This window comes from Vipera berus (genome assembly GCF_964194415.1).
Source record: "Vipera berus genome assembly, chromosome: Z".
Taxonomy (NCBI): Eukaryota; Metazoa; Chordata; class Lepidosauria; order Squamata; family Viperidae; genus Vipera; species Vipera berus.
Window position 1 is genome coordinate 55,781,487 of NC_138205.1, and position 12,665 is coordinate 55,794,151.

Here is a 12,665-nt window from a genome sequence, read left to right on the forward strand (position 1 = left end):
CATCTCGATGTAATTGTCCTGAACTGTTTATCTTCTCTTCAATCTGTTCTTCTTCTTGATCCTCAGGTTCCTTCTGATTTATGTAGAAAGTCTTTTCCTTTTTCCATATTGTCAGTCCCTGTTCTGGGTTTTCCATTGACTGTATTTTTTTAAAAAAACAATTTTTATTAGTTTTTCAATTTACAACCTATAAAGCATCATGGTACCTGGGTAGTCATCAATTGAATAACAGAGTTTTCAATACATAGTTCAGGGTGCATTATCATAGCATCCTTCTCTATTTCCCTCAACATTCAATACAACGTATTTAAAATAACAGATTTATAAGAATAGCATGGTCAATTAAAAAAGATTTTGTCAGTCCAGTTTCAATGAAGTATATATATCTTGTTATAAGATTTTATCTAATTTTGATGTTAATTGTAGTATCCAAGTTTAACCTTTGAGACATCCCAAATAGTATTCAGAACCCAAAATTCCCTTATTTTATTACACCAAAGATTGTATCATCTAACATACACCCAATAGTTAAATAGCTACCTTCTACCTAATAAACATTGTTTGTTTCATATCCGGATACGTCACAAGTTACCAATCAGAAAGCCTATGTTTATCAATCTACTTTTACTTATATATAACCACAATTTTGACATCAAAGATGGAATCCATAAGCCAATTTTCCATTATGGCAATATATAAATTTATAATATTTGGAATAAGCCTAATAAGTACTTAAATACATTTTAATTCTATCACGAATATTTTCTATTTCAGATCTTAATAAGTTACTAATTACTAACAAAATGACCTATAATATTTCTCTAGAAATTCAGTCGGGTTTCCAGACCAAGGACTTCAAATTGCCAAGTAGGTCTTCCTTCCTTTGCATGCATATTATTTTCATCAGAGGAGGCCATCCAACCATCAGCGATGTACAAAGGTTGAACCATTTATAGTCATTATATTGTTGCCATGTTAATTCCACTCTCTTTATTTGCTCTGACATCTCTGTCTGCAGTTCAGTCTGGATTCTTCTTCCATCTGGTTTGATCTGTTTTAAGGAGAAAATCTTATCCAGTATTATAGTTAGTAGTTGACTGTCCAGGCTTTCCACAGGTTGTCTTAATTGGTCTTTGGCGTCCTCTATGTTGGCATCACTATCTTGCCTGTAGTGTACTTCTGAAGTTAAAGGATCTTTAGAAAGGGTCAAAAGTTGAGTATTAAGTTTTTCCCTAGTTTGTTGTTGGTCTTAAAGATTGTCTGTCATAGTAGTAGTTCCTTGTACTTTAATTGTAGGTTCTTTGAGTAAAGTCAGGTTTTGGATAATAGTTTTTTCAGTACTTTGTTGTTGTTGCTTATATTCCTCTGTCTCAATAGTAGTATCTTCCAAGTTTGTTATATTCTGAAGTGTAAATTCTTTACAGTCTGGGTTTCAGTTTGTAAATTAAAGTTGGCATGTAAATTATTTAATCTGGAGATAGACATCTCAGTGACTATAGATTGTTTCAAATATAAGATTATATTCAAGCGAGGTTTGTGGCTGATCGTTCTCCATTTTGTAGTAATTATAAATAGTCCTTAGTGGAGGCTATTTTTCAAACAAAAACCAGTAAGTGTCCACCTCCACAAGTCTCAGCCAAATTCATCCCCATCTGTTTCAGTTTTTTATCTTAATGCCAAGGTCAGTGCAAAGTGTAAGGAAGCTTGTTTGCCAATGGTATTCACTTTCTGTAACAGATTTTTCTTTTTGTCTCCTTGTTTAGATTCCCACTCCGGTGGGAAGGTAACAGCGTTCCGTGCGCCTTTGGCGTCTAGTCATGCCGGCCACATGACCACGGAGATGTCCTTGGACAAACGCTGGCTCTTCGGCTTTGAAATGGAGATGAGCACCAGCCCCTAGAGTCGGAAATGACTAGCACGCATGTGCGGGGGAACCTTTACCTTTACCTTAGATTGATAGGTAGAATAGTCCATTTCTATTAATATAGGAATTTGGGGCCAAAGGTAGAAAGGCAGTAAGTCCAATTAATCAGTATCATGTAGTTCAAGGCTTTTTCTTTTCTCTTCCAGTGTAGACAAGGGCCACTATTAAGGAGGGTGGGGGGAAAATCCCTTCCCTCTCTCCTTGCAAGGGGAAACAAATTTGGAAAGCTTTGAAAGGAAGAGTACACAATTAGGAAAAGAAGAAGGCAATTCTTACCCAGTTTTCAAGTGCTTTCAAGTGCTTTGTTATGATTTTGGCTTCGGCAGGAGATGGCTAAATGATGGGCCATGGGAGTGGCCGATCCTTTCTTCTTCGGTTCGGAGAGTAGCTCCAATCTGACAGGAGGGCCACCGCCCTTCTACCGCCAACTGGAGAGACCTCTCCCCCGCTTGTCACCCCTCTTTTAAAGTTTGTGCTAGCTGTTTCTTTGGAACAAGCTTCAATGCAGGCAGCCATATTCTGTTGTTTTTGTGCTGTTCTAGATGCTCAGTTATTCTTTGCTTCAGTTCTTTTATTTCTTTAGTTAGAGGGTTTTGTTCTTCCTGAGGAAGAGGTGCCTGGTTTCCAAAAGGGAACAGTTGTATATCTCTGCTGGATTCCTTCACTGCCAACTCCCCCTGGTTTGCCTCTACATTCTGAATTACTTCTGGCAAGGCATTGATTTCTTTGCCCTGGGTAAACCTTTGCAGTTTGTCCAATTCTGTTTCTGTGAATACTTTATTTCATATTATAAATTATTATGGTTTGTTGCACAGTCATCCAGAGGTTTAGACAGGCTTTGGCATTTTTATCCACCTATTGAGTCCTTCCCAAAGACACAGATAAGAATGTGTTGTTGTTTGATGGTGTTAAAGGAGTTACCACAGGATGTAAGCTGTTCCAAATAAAGTTGCCTTTTGCAGTTGACTGATGGAGATTTTGTAAGTAAAAATGGTGTTTACATGGTGTTCCAGATATTTTGGGACACCATAAGTTTAGAATTAACATAGTAGGATGCACTGTAATGCATTTTGTCCAGATTTTGAATTTTTTAGTATAAAATTCAGCCCAATATCAGGCTAAAAGTCTAGGTGGTATTTTCTCTGCTTTTGTTGAAAAATGTTTGAAATAAAGTCATAATATTTCTTAACATTTCTTATTATTTCCTTTTTGTTTTGACAGTTGCTGGGAAAATGTAACTACAGATATTATATTTTTGCATATTATTTGGTTATGATGAGATATGTTAGAAAAGTATCATAAAATACAACTCGTTGCACTGTCCCAAGGTCATTTGATTGCCATGTATAACCTTTCTAGCTGGCTTCTGACAAGCAAAATCAATGATCACATGATTCACTTAATAACAGCAGTGATTCACTTAACAACTGGCAAAAAGGTTATAAAATGGGGTACAATTCAATTAACAGCTTTCTTGCTTAGCAACTGAATTTTTTGGGGATTTTTGGGACCAATTGTTGTATTGTTGTAAGCAGCAGATTGGTGCCTTTACAATATTAAAAGGTAAAGGTTCCCCCGCACATGCGTGCTGGTCGTTTCCGACTCTAGGGGCCGGTGCTCATCTCTGTTTCAAAGACGAAGAGCCAGCGCTTGTCCGAGGACGTCTCTATGGTCATGCGGCCGGCATGACTAGACGCCAAAGGCACACGGAACGCTGTTACCTTCCCACCGTAGTGGTCCCTATTTTTCTACTTGCAGTTTTACGTGCTTTCGAACTGCTAGGTTGGCAGAAGCTGGGACGAGTAACAGGTGCTCACTCTGTTACGTGGCACTCAGGATTTGACCCGCCAAACTGCCGACCTTCTGATCGACATGCTCAGTGTCCTAACCCACTGAGCCACCGCGTCCCTTTTACAACATTAGAAGATTTTAACTATTACTCTTATGTTTCAGCAAAGGCCAACAGCTTATGATCTGTTTTCTCGTAATTTTCACTTCACGGCATATGGAAAGAAGAATGTGTCTGCCAAAACATCTGATCCAGTAAGTTATTTTTCAATCACTTACATGGCTTCTTCATCCAATCCAGATATGCTGGAAAAAATAAAATATTCAGTCAACACATTGTTCTAAGATGCAATGTAATTTGTTTCTGAATGAGTTGTTTGGTTATCAAATCATGATTTGTGGTTTAACAGTTGAATAGTTGTGGATTATTCAATAAGCCTTGATTAAGCCATGGCTTCATATGCATACTGAACATTTAGCCAATAAGCAACTACATGGGTAGGCATCTGTAAGTTTAAAGTTGGATTCAAATGATCCCATCCTCATTTTTCCTTAATGAGGATTCTGGCATTCAATCTTGTTTGTAGGGATCAGTCAAATTACAGTTTATTTATTTATCTGCTCACCTGCTCAAATTAAATACTAAAGCTTACAGTAGGCATGTCAAACTGCCAGCTCAGGAACCAGAAGTGTTACGGCAAAACCGTGGCCACCCGATTGCCGGCAATGGGGAAAAAATCCTGATACGTTGCATAATGTCATGTGATGTCACAAGTTTGACATGCCTGGCTTACAGGAATGAAAGAACTTTTTGTTAACATGGGAAAGAATGGCAACAAAGGATTAAGGACTTGAGTTTAATAATGCTTCTAATTATTTAAATTATAGAGGATCACAAATCAAAAGTCAATGACAGATACTTGAATTTTTCCCCAACATAGTCTTTATTGATTGTGCTGGTCTCCAAGTGTAAGTTGAAATAATAATTTAAATTGTATTGGGGTATTGCAAATATTTCATCTCAAGATGTTTTGCCTTTTGTTGTTCAGATTTCAACACAGTATCCTGTAGTGGACCATGAATTTGATGCAGTTGTAGTGGGTGCAGGTGGTGCAGGTTTGAGAGCTGCCTTTGGCTTGTCTGAGGCTGGGTTTAATACAGCATGTGTTTCCAAATTATTCCCGACCAGATCTCATACTGTTGCTGCACAAGTAAGAGACCTCTTTTTCTCAGTCTGTCTTTCAAACTAAAGGAAGGGAAATGAAGCGTGCCACATGCTACCTAGATTTATATTATATACAGATTCATTGTTTAGCAGAATCTATATAGTAGTAAAATACTTTTTGTCTCTTTATAACATTGAATTTGCCTAAACAGTTCATCATAGTGCAAAATTTTTTGAATTAAGTTACCTCAATTCCGTTAATTTAAAAAATGTGTTCAAAAGACTGCTGCAGCGTCGCAGTGGTTAGCTGTGGTCAAATGATCATGATTTTCAGTGCTCCATACCAGTTTCCTCCAAGCAAAGTCAGTGGGGAAGCCAGTAGGAAGTTAGAAATGATTCCTGCTTCCACTGTTTTTCTGCTTACCTGTGGTCATTCTGATTCTCTGCTTAGGTAAGGAAATGTTTCTGAAAGATGGCCAAATGGGTCATAGGTTGTCTAGTTAATGGTAGTGCTTGGGGCTATGTTAGTATTGATTGTTATGAATAACATACATTGAACTGTGCATTATATATTTGTTTTGCATTGGAACGTTGATTCATGGTAAAATTCTGAATTTAATTTTCACAAGAGAGATCATCTGGAGCTTTGGAATCAAGAATTGCTATATGCTAATAATACCCAACTTAACTCTCCATATCATTTAACTGTAAACAAATGTATTCCCTTGATTGATTCTAAATTTAATAAATGATTTTTTTTAAAAAAAATTGGTTGTTATTATAATCATAATCATAAAAAACTAAATGTACCATGCAGTTCTTATTTCTTGATCGATGAAAACACTATTTTGTGTTGATCTCAATATTAAAGTTATGATTTATTGACATTTTAACAATTTGTCTCTGCAATGATTTAATTTATAGGGAGGAATCAATGCTGCTTTGGGGAACATGGAAGTTGATAACTGGCGATGGCATTTCTATGATACTGTGAAAGGCTCTGATTGGCTGGGAGATCAGGATGCAATTCATTATATGACAGAGCAAGCCCCTGCTTCAGTTATTGAGGTACAGTTACTCAGATTCTTTGACTATCTACAAATATTCACATTGATAACATAATTAGGGAAAACAGTTTCTTTAACTAAAACAATTGTTTTCCTTAATTATAGTATCAATGTGAAAAATAGGAGACGTAAACATGTATTGACTGCCTTTATTTGTCTTTTAATAAAATAACTAATATGTGAAAAGACCCAGAAAAACTGCTGATGACCATTAATTTCTTGATAATGTCAATATGATTGAAGATATCCTTTTCTGAAAAGGCAGCCCCAAACAAAATGTTTATATTTTATGTCATTTAAAACAGCAGTTCCCAACCTATGCAGCTTGGCGGCCTGGCTGGGGAGAGGGAACTGGACTGCACAAATGGGAAGCATTCGTGCAGAAGTGCAGTTCGACTTGCACGAGCGGCAGGCTGGTGTGAACAACATGCCACACAGCTTGACTGCAATTTCTCGCGCAGCCCAGGTCTGAATAAGCCACGGCCTGCAGCCCAGGGATAGGGGACCTCTTATTTAAAACCATTGTAAATTCATTTACAAATTTCAGGTTTGGATCACATTTTTTTCCTAGATTGAGATACCCTGTTTAATTGTTTGTTTTAAGACATGACCCATTCTAATTTACCTAAGTTTACCTAGTATTCTTCATTTCCTCCTTAGATGTTTTAAATGTTTTGGGGCTTTTTGCATTCTGTGATTCAGCTGTATATATCATTGAAAAATGGGGAACTATCTAACAAAATGTAATTCAATGTAGAGAAAAGTAAAGTCTTACACCTAGGCAAGAAAAACCAAAAGTATAAATATAGATTTGGTGAAAGTAGGCTTAATAGTAGTAACTGTGAGAGGGATCTTGGAATCTTAGTGGACAATCAAATATGAGTCAAAAGTGTGCGGTGGCAGCCCAAAAAGCCAATGCAATCTTAAAGATCACGTGATGTACTAATACCATTCTATAAAGCCTTAATAAGACCACACCTAGAATATTGCAACCAGTTTTGATCACCACACTATAAAAAAGATATTGAGACTATAAAAAGTGCAGAGAAGAGCAACAAAGATGATTAGGGGATTAGAAGCTAAACATATGAAGAATGGCTACAGGAACGTGGCATGGCTAGTCTAGTGAAGAGAAGGACCAGGGAAGAAATGATAGCAGTGTTCCAAAAAAAATATTGCAGCACGTTTGAAGTTTGCAAAAGAACACCTGGATGTTCCACAGCACTACTGGCAAAATATACTGTGGACAGATGAAACCAAAATTGAGTTGTTTGGGAAAAACACACAACAGTATGTGTGGAGAAAAAAAGACACAGCACGCCAACATCAAAACCTCATCCCCACTATAAAACATGGCGGAGGGAGCATCATGGTTTGGGGCTGCTTTGCTGCCTAAGGGCCTGGACGGATTGTTGTCATTGATGGGAAAATGAATTCCAGAGTTTATCAGGACATTTTTCAGGAAAACATACGACCATCTGTCCGCCAACTGAAGCTCCGCAGAGGATGGGTGATGCAACAGGACAATGACCCAAAGCATACAAGTAATTCAACAAAACAATGGCTTCAACAGAACAGAATAAGCCTTCTGGAGTGGCCCAGTCAGAGTCCTGACCTCAACCCAATTGAAATGCTGTGGCATGACCTTAAGAGAGCAATTCACACCAGACATCCCAAGAATATTGCTACACTGAAACAGTTTTGTGAAGAGGAGTGGTCCAAAATTACTCCAGATCGTTGTGCAGGTCTGATCTGCAACTACAGGAAATGTTTGGTTGAGGTTATTGCTACCAAAGGAGGGTCAAATTAAGTCCAAAGGTTCACATACTTTTTCCACCCTTCACTGTGAATGTTTCCATCTTATGTTCAATTAAAACATGACAACAGCTAATGTTTGTATAGTATTATTTTAAGCAGACTGTGTTTTTCTATTGTTGTGACTTACATGACATTTAGAGCGCATTTTATGGCCAATTCATGCAAAATTCCACGTAATCCCAAAGGGTTCACATACTTTTTCTTGCAACTGTAATTTTCAGTAACTTCTATTAGAACTTCTACTTACATAATAGCGCAGAATCTTGCACCAAAATATACTAAATAGATTAAAATGTTGCTTAGCTTATGTTTTTATTTTATTTCTTTTTTGAGGCTGAGATATTTTCAGATTGCATTATATCTTACTTTTCCTTGTCTTTATATACATAATTAAATTGTTGGTCTCATTTTGGATTCCTCAGCTAGAGAATTATGGTATGCCATTTAGCCGGACAGAAGATGGAAAGATCTATCAACGTGCTTTTGGAGGTCAGAGCCTTAAATTTGGGAAAGGAGGACAGGCTCACCGTTGCTGTTGTGTGGCTGATAGGACAGGTCACTCTCTGTTACATACACTGTATGGCCGGGTAAGTAGTTGTTTGTGGAGTGGGGAACAAAGATAACTAAAGTCATGATTAACAGAGTTACTTTTAAAATTGATGGTGGCATTGGCTTATGCCTATTGCTGTTATGACTCACTCCAGATAAAATTTGGCTGATGTTCCTATATGTTGTTTGTATAAATGTTGTTGTTATTTGCGAAGTGTCCAACCCATTGCGACCCCTTGGACAACGTTCCTCCAGGCCTTCCTGTCCTCTACCATCTTCTGGAGTCCATTTAGGCTCATGCCCACTGCTTCAGTGACTCCCTCCAGCCATTCTCTGTCATCCCCTTCTTCTCTTGCCCTCAACCTTTCCCAGCATTAGGCTCTTCTCCAGTGAGTCCTTCCTTCTCATTAGGTGGCCAAAGTATTTTAATTTCAACTTCAGGATCTGAGTCAAAAGTTGGAGTTAAGATTGCCGGGAGAAATATCAACAACCTAAAATATGGAGATGATACCACTCTAATGGCAGAAAGTGAAGAGGAACTTAAGAGCCTCTTGTTGCGAGTGAAGAAGGAGAGTGCAAAAGTTGGGTTGAAACTAAACATTAAGAAAACCAAGATCATGGCATCCAGCCCTCTCAGTCCTGGCAAATAGATGGGGAAGAAATGGTAGTGACAGATTTTATTTTCCTGGGCTCCAAGATCACTGCAGATGATTCATTGTATAAATGAATTGTATAAATAAATACAATCAAAATAATAGAGTTTATATAAGTTATATTTCTCTGTTATTCAGAATTCAAAATGATAGGTTTTTTAGAATTGTTTTTCCTTTATCTTTGATTTTATAAAAAATAAAGGAACTGTGAAGATGCCTTGTAATTCCAGTAGATGGTAGCTAGTGGTCACAGAAGAGAGCTTGGGATTGTTGTGGATGCATGATGAAAATGTTAATCCAATGGGTTCTTTGAAATAGTAATTTCCAAATTATACATTAGGGAAGAAATTCAATATTGCCAGCAAATAATAGCTTTATAAGTGTGATTTCACTTAAAAACTATTTAAGACAGTTGTATCATAACAAGGCCGTTATGTGCTTGAAAATAGGGAGGAAAAAAGCTATTAAAGGGGTCAAATTAATGTTGGGGAAAATTTTTTTTGTAATTCAGAGAACAGATAAGTATACAAATTATCAAGGAGATGGAAAAGACCAGACTTTCACATCTTAAAATCTAGAACTTGGATCATCAAGAAAGTTGAGTGCAAAGATAAAATTAAGTATTATTTCACATGGGGTATAGTTAAACTACCTAATTCTCATCTAATCCATGAACAGGCTCTCAATTTGAATGAATTTAACATTTATTAAAATACTGTCAAGATGAATCCAGATATATATACATATACATATACATACACATACACATACACACACACACACACACACACCCATCCATTCGGACAATGGCTATCCTAACTTAAAAACCTTCATAATTTCTGAAGGCAATCTGTTCTACTAATTGTTATTTGTTATCACTGTCAAGAAGTTTCTCCTTACTTCTAGATTTGTTCTCTCCTTGATTAATTTCCATCCATTGCTTCTTGTCCTTCCTTCTAGTTCTAATGAATACAAATGGCTAGTCCTTCCAGAAAACTGGCAATCAAATGGTCTCCTTTAATTCAAATAACATATGTAAGAATAGAGGGAGATCTATTTGATGATTTAAAGGCGCTGATATGGAGGCCTACTTGGCAAAGGAAGAAAGCTAGAATAAGATTGAAAAAAATGGGGGGTTTGATTCATTAGAGGGGATTTTATATTGTTAGAGGGTTAAAGGGAGATGTTGAGATAAGCGGAATTTTGGTTATTAGATTTAAAATAGTTGGAAATCAGTTGAAAATAAGGATTTGATTTGTTTAATATTGAAAAATTAGATTTAAAAGGGAAAAGAAAATTAATTATCATGAATGAATATGTTTGATTTATTGATTAACGTAGGCAATATATATAATGGTTTTGATTTATTAAAGGGGATATTGTATTATTAAGTAGATGACTTAATATGGTGGGAAATAGATAATTTTTAGGAAGTAGAACAAGATTACATTTAAACAGATAAAATGTGTATTTTGGATATTATAGTTTGTTATGAAGTGAGATAAGGGAAATCTTGGTTACCCAAAGTCTGAAAATTATGGATATCAAAGGTTAAATTGGAATACTGATGAGAAAAATTAATAACAGGATATGGAGTGTTTATGAAGATTGAATGCAGTTAAGATATGCATAAGCTAAAATTTATTGATAAATGTAATAATGATGTTTTTATTGAGTTGATATAATTAGAAATGTACTAGTTTGAATACGAGACAGTAAATGTTAAGGGAAAAAGAGAAGAAATATCTGATATTGTAACCTGAGATTTGCACTAAATATTTTGTTATTGAACTATTGATTAACCCAGTCACCGTGTTGCTTTTTAAATACTCAAATGTAAAATTGGAAGATTCATAAAATATTAGAGGAAAAAAGAAATATGAATCAGTTGCCAAGCATCTGAATATAAATCACGTGACCCTGGGGATGCTGCAAAGGTCATAAGTATGAAAAATGCTCATGTCACTTTTTTCAATACCATTGTAACTGAACAATCACTAAGCGAACTGTTGGAAGTCGAGGACTGCCTGCACTTTATCACTTTGTTCGTTTTTTTGGTCATCACATTTTTGACACCTTGCTAGGCGATTGGTGGTGCTCAAATATTGCCTTATCCTAAAAGTGGTAAAATTGGTGAAAAGGTTGAAAAGCCCTGGTATAAAACACCCATATTGGCTGAATACAGTATTTCCTTAGAAAGGTTTCAAACCTGAATAGCATTGATGGAAGAACAATCTGCCCCAAAGTTAGCAATATTCTTTTACAACTATGGCTGCTCGTGAGCCAAGTAATCTTATATTATATTATATTATTATATTATATTATATTATATTATATTATATTATATTATATTATATTATATTATATTATATTATATTATATTATATTATATTATATTATATTATATTATATTATATTATATTATATTATATTATTATATTATATTATATTATATTTTATATTATATTATATTATATTATATTATTATATTATATTATTATATTATATTATATTATATTATATTATATTATATTATATTATATTATATTATATTATATTATATTATATTATATTATATTATATTATATTATATTATTATATTATATTATACATGGCCTGGGTCCGGGATATCTGAGGGAACACCTGCTGCCGGCATCAAATGCCCTTCGCCCAGTGCGCTCCCACAGGGAGGGTCTGCTCAGGGTCCCACCGGTAAGAGACTGCCGGCGGGTGACACCCAGGGATAGGGCCTTCTCGGTGGGAGCGCCTGCCCTCTGGAACCAGCTGCCGGTGGAGCTGAGAACTGCCCCCGACCTTCGATCATTCCGCCGGGGCCTGAAGACCTGGCTCTTCGAGCTCTCGGGCCCAGACTGAGGAGGAATTTTTAATTTGGGGTTCTTTTTAACTGACTACAGGGTTAATTTAATATTTTTTAATTTGGTTCTTAATTTTTGTATTTTGGATTTTTAATTCCCTGTAAACCGCCCTGAGTCCTCAGGGAATAGGGCGGTATATAAATATAAATAAATAAATAAATAAATAAATTTATTATATTATTACATTACATTACATTACATTACATTGCATTACATTACATTACATTACATTACATTCCTTGTTCTCCCCTCTATCTCCTATTGAAGCCTCATTTTCCATAGAAAGGCAGTAATCCTCCTCCCAATCCAGTAAGGTGAAGGTTTATTTACAGAGATTACAAGGGGAGGAAAAACAAAAGAGAGACTTGCAATGTCCATTATTTGAAATAAGTCCTTTATCTTTGGTTACCTGGGTGTCGTTGCCGCCATGTCGTGTTTAAGATTTCCTCCTGACTGTTTATTCAGTTTATGCCTCCTTTTAAACTTCGTTTTCGAGTCCCTTTTTGCTTTTACTGTTATATTTTGTTTTTGCATCCTTGGGTGATTTGGAGGATTTTAAAACATGCTCCCACTTCATTGGCAAATGCTTGAAGCTGATAAATTCCAGAGCTTACAGTCTAAAACCTAATCCTATCTAATCCTAAATTTAAAATCCTAAAATTCCTACTCTTAGTAAAAGAAAACTAATTTTATTAGTTAATATTAGATAAAAATATTTTAAAACCATATATAAAAGATAACTAAAATAAGAGGATAAGGAGCTCACTAAAAGAGTTGTCCCTTGGTGGCCATCTTGGTCTCCTCACTCTCTCTAATCATATTTGG

The 12,665-nt window shown here is 35.8% G+C and overlaps 1 protein-coding gene across 1 annotated transcript in view; it reads left to right on the top strand.

The window, feature by feature from the left end:
• SDHA (succinate dehydrogenase complex flavoprotein subunit A) overlaps window positions 1-12,665 on the top strand; it is a 64,877-nt gene that overhangs the window by 9,484 nt on the left and 42,728 nt on the right. Inside the window, exons 2-5 of the mRNA XM_081344821.1 lie at window positions 3,878-3,967; window positions 4,762-4,923; window positions 5,802-5,945; window positions 8,185-8,349. Of these exons, the coding sequence (XP_081200947.1) occupies window positions 3,878-3,967; window positions 4,762-4,923; window positions 5,802-5,945; window positions 8,185-8,349 (561 nt within the window). The remainder of the gene's footprint in view (window positions 1-3,877; window positions 3,968-4,761; window positions 4,924-5,801; window positions 5,946-8,184; window positions 8,350-12,665) is intronic.